We start from the raw sequence: 7,348 nt of genomic DNA, 5'->3' as shown, positions 1-7,348 counted from the left end.
GAGCTGTTACATTGTAACTTACTATGAATGCAATGGTAGCCTAGGTTTTACAGTGCTACTGCGTATATCTGATAGATGCAAAAATATGTATCTTACATTACGTGACTTTAAAATGTACAGTTTTTGCCAACTTAACTTATAAACAAGTTTATTAGAAATAATCCCTTTAATGAAGCAAACAATGCTGAAATGCTCTCATAGTGAGGGTTCCTTGCCTTCATCACATACATCTCTGTTCACTTCTTATGCTTCATTTTCATCCAATTAGTTTAGTGGGAAAATGGTTCTGTAAGGAAGCGATCACATGCATCCGGAGATCCAAATCCCAGGTAGTCCTGACAGTGGTCTTGTTGCAGTTGTTCATAGTGCTGAAGTGTAGACCAGTCCTCTCCATCACTGTATCTCTCTGCCTCTGAAAGGATCCTGTTCAGAGCCATGATATAACTGAGTGCCATCTGTAGAGTCTCATACTTGGACAGTTTCTTGTCCTCTCCCCACTGTGGCACCACTTTTCTTAGGCTATCGAAAGCTGTGTTCAGTCCTTGCATCCTCCTCCTTTCCCTGGCATTGGCAGCCAGTCTCCTCTTTATTAACCCTTTCACTCTGACTGGCATATTCCTGAGTGGACATTTTGGGGTTCCCTTAAGTTGTCCCTGGCAATCATCGGTGGAATCTTCGTCAGGCGTAGAAGCAGACTTCATATCTTTACCCCAAAAGAGAAGTGAATCACTGGAGTTGGAGATGAACAGAACAGCTTGAAATGCCTTATAACATCATGAAGATCCTTGTGTGCGATAATCCTTGGCTTGCAGGTCTAGGCTAGAAATGTGAATTTTCTAGGTCCTCGTCTCTGATAAGGCATCAGCCACTGCTTAGAAAACTCACAGTGGACCACATACCTTCATTAATAATTTTAACATTCAGTCTGCAAAAGTCCAGCATTTATATAGTGTATGTAGGGGGCTAAACAGATGGTGGCAGGTGGGCAGGCGTCCCTAAGCTCCCATACCAGCTCATTACCATCCTGGGAACTATATGCTAGGATTCTGGGAAATCTATCAAATCTGTAAGTATAAAGCATGTATCTGCTGGAACGTTTACGTGATGCTACCAAGGCAAGATTTGACCATCTGTACTGATGCTACTGGTACAACACAGTCAGTGAATATTCATTAATAGCTAATAATTTCTCCAACCTGCTGTGCAGGCCCTCTAGTTCTATTGTTCTGTACCTCTGATTACAGTGCACTGCTCCTGTGAGGCTTAGATCCACTGTATAATGGACATGGTCAATGCATAAAAAGGGTAAAGCCTGTGGTATGCGTTTATGTGCCCACACTGAAAATATTCATTGTAATTATGGCACTTTCTGTCTGTGATATTCTGGTAAGATATCATATGGAATATACATATTTACACTGAATAGTTATTAGGTCTTGTAATTATTTACGTCTTAATTGAGACATCAGGACTATTGTCGCCGGCCGGACTCCCAAGCACTGAAGTTTCGTAAACAGATCATTAGCCCTTAGAGAAGATGTAACGTGAAATGAGGCTCGATAATCCCACAACAATAGATTCACTTGAGGAATAATTGACTCCAATAAGACAGATGTTCAATTGAGGTCATTAATCAGATGCTCGGCTCTATACGCCACAAGTAGCATTCTAGATCATTTGCTCTTCTACAGGCCAAAATATCATTGTTTTAACCTTTATTATTAAATACCAATCCTAAAAATATATCCCACAGCAAGGAATCGGTGCTCTTATGAGAAATATGCAGACAACTACTTATAAGGAAAGGAGAGCAGGGCTCAAGATATTGAAATCAATAAAAATCACTTTTATTGAAAAACAAGTTTATAAAAAGGAAAATAAAAAAACGCACAGGCTCTGGTTGTTTCTCAGTAATTGCCGATGATCGTTATTGGTTCTTCTTTATTAGTTACATATATGCTAGCCACCTTAGGGAGAGACCCAAGTTGGGCTAAATGTAGCGGGACGAAAGAGACCGAAAAGCCCTCTACTTAAAGGAAATACATAGTGGATGCTTTCCTGAAACGGAAAGTACTTGCAAGCAGCATAATACAAAGAAGAGCAGGTTTACCCAGAATCCTTTGCAGTAGGCGGAGCTATGCAAATCATCTCTTTCCACCCCTGTCTAATCCACAGCGCTTGGAACCGCCAAGCGTGCAATGCTGCGGATTAGTTTCTAAATTTACACAGCCAACCAATTCCTACCTGTGGACACGTGTTTTGGGCTTTAGGCCCTCATCAGCACAGGGCTGGAATTGGTTGGCTGTATGGAGTGAATTCCAGCCCTGTGCTGATGAGGGCCTAAAGCCTGAAACACGTGTCCACAGGTAGGAATTGGTTGGCTGTGTAAATTTAGAAACTAATCCGCAGCATTGCACGCTTGGCGGTTCCAAGCGCTGTGGATTAGACAGGGGTGAAAAGAGATGATTTGCATAGCTCCGCCTACTGCAAAGGATTCTGGGTAAACCTGCTATTCTTTGTATTATGCTGCTTGCAAGTACTTTCCGTTTCAGGAAAGCATCCACTCTTTATTAGTTAGCGTTCTGGGTTTTCACTTTGGTTTTCATTTGGGTTTTATGCTGTTACAGTAGCTTTGCATTTACTCTTGTACCTGACTCTATATCGTCTGCATCACCAGACATCGGTAATCCTGAGACGGCAGTCTGTGAAGGGCTCTGTAAAGCCCCCCTCACCTTCAGGAGTGGTTGAAGAATATCCCGGCCCTTAAGGACTTGCCTAGTAATGTTGGCTTGCGCAAAGTGCGTCTGAGATTGCACTTTTGCTGGTTCAGTGGGATTCCCTACAGAGTAGTTATTCCTGTGCATGACAGCAATATCTGCAGTCTTCAGGGAATATATATATACTGTATATATATATATATACTAGATTGTGGCCCGATTCTAACGCATCGGGTATTCTAGAATATGCATGTCCCCGTAGTATATGGACAATGATGATTCAATCAGAGACGCGGGATGTCTACGTCCTTTATGACATCATCGTCGCTGTGCCCGTCGCTGATTGGTCGAGGCCTGGCGGCCTCGACCAATCAGAGACGTGAGATTTCCAGGACAGACAGACAGACAGACAGAAAGACAGACAAACAGACGGAAAAACCCTTAGACAATTATATATATAGATATATATATATACTAGATTGTGGCCCGATTCTAACGCATCAGGTATTCTAGAATATGCATGTCCCCGTAGTATATGGACAATGATGATTCCAGAATTCGCGGCAGACTGTGCCCGTCGCTGATTGGTTGAGGCAACCTTTATGACATCATTGTCGCCATGGCAACCATTATGACATCAACGTCGATACTGTGCCCATCGCTGAATCAGAAACGTGGGATTTCTACGTCCTTTATGACATCGTCGCTGTGCCCGTCGCTGATTGGTCGAGGCCTGGCGGCTTCGACCAATCAGACGCGGGATGTCTACGTCCTTTATGACATAATCGTCGCTGTGCCCGTCGCTGATTGGTCGAGGCCTGGCGGCCTCGACCAAACAGAGACGCGTGATTTCTACGTCGATACTGTGCCCGTCGCTGATTGGTCGAGGCCTGGTGGCCTCGACCAATCAAAGACGCGGGATTTCCAGGACAGACAGACAGACAGACAGACGGAAAAACCCTTAGACAATTATATATATAGATAGTACTGGATGGGAGATAAGTATCACTTAGATTGTTTCGGGTCCCTGTATATTCGCCAAAATATAGCGCTTGTCGAATAAGCTGCAGAGGGAACCCGGATACATGGAGCATTCCGGCTGATCAAGCATGAGTTGCGGCTGTGTCACAGTCACAGCACATGCATGGACGGCTGTCATGATCCCAATGGCAGGGGATCACTAAAGGAAAAGCACAGATACAAACAAGCTCTAGGGCGATGGAACCTGAGCTGACCGCGACCCTGAACCTAACACACAAATAAAAGTAGCCGGGAAACCCAGGAAAGACAAGTCACCCAGTACCATCAGTAACCACCAGAGGGAGCCCAAAAACAGAACTCACAACAGTACCCCCCTCTTGAGGAGGGGTCACCGAACCCTCACGAGAACCACCACGGCGACCAGGATGAGCCCTATGAAAAGCGCGAACCAAATCATCAGCATGAACATCCGAGGCAACCACCCAAGAATTATCCTCCTGACCATAACCCTTCCACTTGACCAAATACTGGAGTTTCCGTCTGGAAACACGAGAATCCAAGATCTTCTCCACAACATACTCCAATTCTCCCTCCACCAGCACTGGAGCAGGAGGCTCAAGCGAAGGAACAACAGGTACCTCATACTTCCGCAACAACGACCGATGAAACACATTATGAATAGCAAACGATGCCGGGAGATCCAAACGAAACGACACAGGGTTAAGAATTTCCAAGATCCTATAGGGACCGATGAACCGAGGCTTGAACTTAGGAGAAGAGACCTTCATAGGAACAAAACGAGAAGACAACCACACCAAGTCACCAACAAGAAGTCGAGGACCCACTGTCATGATCCCAATGGCAGGGGATCACAAAAAGGACAAGCACAGATACAAACAAGCTCTAGGGCGATGGAACCTGAGCTGACCGCGACCCTGAACCTAACACACAAATAAAAGTAGCCGGGGAACGTGCCTACGATGATCCTAGACGTCTCGCTCCAGCCGAAGATCTAACTTCCCCTATCAGAAGAAACACAGACCTCTCTTGCCTCCAGAGAAATACCCCACAGCAAATAGCAGCCCCCCACATATAATGACGGTGAAATGAGAGGAAAGCACATACGTAGTATGAAAACAGTTTCAGCAAAATGAGGCCCGCTAAAGCTAGATAGCAGAGGATACAAAAGTGAACTGCGCGGTCAGCGAAAAACCCTTCAAAAAACCATCCTGAAATTACTTGAACTCATGTGCCAACTCATGGTACATGAAAAGCAATTTCAGCCCACTAGAGCAACCAGCAGCAGAGAATCACATATCTGCAGGCTGGACTAAAAACCAAATTAAGCAAAACACAAAACAGGAAAATCCAAACTTAGCTTGTCCAGAAGGTTCTAGGAGCAGGGAGCAGAGGTAACAAGACACACTGGATACATTGATAACCGGCGAGGAAATGCCAGCAAAGCCAGGTTAAATAGGAAACTCCCATATGCTGATGGAACAGGTGGAACCCAGAAACCCAGGAAAGACAAGTCACCCAGTACCATCAGTAACCACCAGAGGGGCCCAAAAACAGAACTCACAACAGTACCCCCCCCTTGAGGAGGGGTCACCGAACCCTCACGAGAACCACCAGGGCGACCAGGATGAGCCCTATGAAAAGCGCGAACCAAATCATCAGCATGAACATCCGAGGCAACCACCCAAGAATTATCCTCCTGACCATAACCCTTCCACTTGACCAAATACTGGAGTTTCCGTCTGGAAACACGAGAATCCAAGATCTTCTCCACAACATACTCCAATTCTCCCTCCACCAGCACTGGAGCAGGAGGCTCAAGAGAAGGAACAACAGGTACCTCATACTTCCGCAACAACGACCGATGAAACACATTATGAATAGCAAACGATGCCGGGAGATCCAAACGAAACGACACAGGGTTAAGAATTTCCAAGATCCTATAGGGACCGATGAACCGAGGCTTGAACTTAGGAGAAGAGACCTTCATAGGAACAAAACGAGAAGACAACCACACCAAGTCACCAACAAGAAGTCGAGGACCCACGCGGCGACGGCGATTAGCAAACTGCTGAGCCTTCTCCTGGGACAACTTCAAATTGTCCACCACATGACTCCAAATCCGATGCAACCTATCCACCACCATGTCCACTCCAGGACAATCAGAAGGTTCCACCTGACCAGAGGAAAAACGAGGATGAAACCCCGAATTACAAAAGAAAGGAGAAACCAAGGTAGCAGAACTAGCCCGATTATTAAGCGCAAACTCGGCCAGCGGCAAAAAGGTAACCCAGTCATCCTGATCAGCAGAAACAAAACACCTTAAATAAGTTTCCAAGGTCTGATTAGTTCGTTCAGTCTGGCCATTCGTCTGAGGATGGAATGCAGACGAAAAGGACAAATCAATGCCCATCTTAGCACAGAAAGTCCGCCAAAATCTAGACACAAACTGGGATCCCCTGTCAGAAACGATGTTCTCAGGAATCCCATGCAAACGAACCACATTCTGAAAAAACAGAGGGACCAACTCAGAGGAGGAAGGCAACTTAGGCAAGGGTACCAGATGAACCATTTTAGAAAAGCGATCACACACAACCCAGATGACGGACATTTTTTGAGAGACAGGGAGATCCGAAATAAAGTCCATGGAAATGTGCGTCCAAGGCCTCTTCGGGATAGGCAAAGGTGACAACAATCCACTGGCCCGAGAACAGCAAGGCTTAGCCCGAGCACAAACCTCACAAGACTGCACAAAAGAACGCACATCCCTCGACAAGGAAGGCCACCAAAAAGACCTGGCCACCAAGTCTCTAGTACCAAATATTCCAGGATGACCTGCCAACGCAGAAGAATGGACCTCGGAGATGACTCTACTGGTCCAATTATCCGGAACAAACAGTCTCTCAGGCGGACAACGATCAGGTTTAGCCACCTGAAACTCCTGCAAAGCACGTCGCAAGTCTGGGGAGACAGCAGACAAAATCACCCCATCCCTAAGGATACCAGAGGGCTCAGAATTTCCAAGGGAGTCAGGCACAAAACTCCTAGAAAGAGCATCCGCCTTCACATTCTTTGAACCTGGCAGGTATGAAACCACAAAATTGAAACGAGAGAAAAACAGTGACCAACGAGCCTGTCTAGGATTCAGACGCCTGGCAGACTCAAGGTAAATCAAATTTTTGTGATCAGTCAAGACCACCACACGATGTCTAGCACCCTCTAGCCAATGAAGCCACTCCTCAAATGCCCACTTCATGGCCAAAAGTTCCCGATTACCAACATCATAATTCCGCTCAGCCGGCGAAAACTTTCTAGAAAAAAACGCGCATGGCTTCATCACTGAGCCATCGGAGCTTCTCTGTTACAAAACCGCCCCCGCTCCAATCTCGGAAGCATCAACCTCAACCTGAAAAGGGAGCGAAACATCTGGCTGACGCAACACAGGAGCAGAAGAAAACCGGCGCTTAAGTTCCTGAAAGGCCTCCACAGCCGCAGGAGACCAATTAGCAACATCAGCACCCTTCTTAGTCAAATCCGTCAAAGGCTTAACAACACTAGAAAAATTAGTTATAAAACGACGATAGAAATTAGCAAAGCCCAAGAACTTCTGTAGACTCTTAAGAGATGTAGGC

The 7,348-nt window shown here is 45.8% G+C and overlaps 1 protein-coding gene across 1 annotated transcript; it reads right to left on the bottom strand.

The window, feature by feature from the left end:
* Positions 1 to 269: 269 nt before the first annotated feature.
* On the bottom strand, positions 270 to 701 carry ATOH7 (atonal bHLH transcription factor 7). The gene has a single exon (XM_069754986.1). It carries the CDS (start codon positions 699 to 701, stop codon positions 270 to 272), a length of 432 nt encoding a protein of 143 aa, XP_069611087.1.
* Between the last annotated feature and the right edge of the window lie 6,647 nt (positions 702 to 7,348).

The sequence above is a fragment of the Ranitomeya imitator genome, chromosome 2, assembly GCF_032444005.1.
Source record: "Ranitomeya imitator isolate aRanImi1 chromosome 2, aRanImi1.pri, whole genome shotgun sequence".
Classification (NCBI taxonomy): domain Eukaryota; kingdom Metazoa; phylum Chordata; class Amphibia; order Anura; family Dendrobatidae; genus Ranitomeya; species Ranitomeya imitator.
The sequence above is the reverse complement of the archived record's forward strand: the minus strand, read 5'-3'. Positions and strand labels throughout refer to the sequence as shown.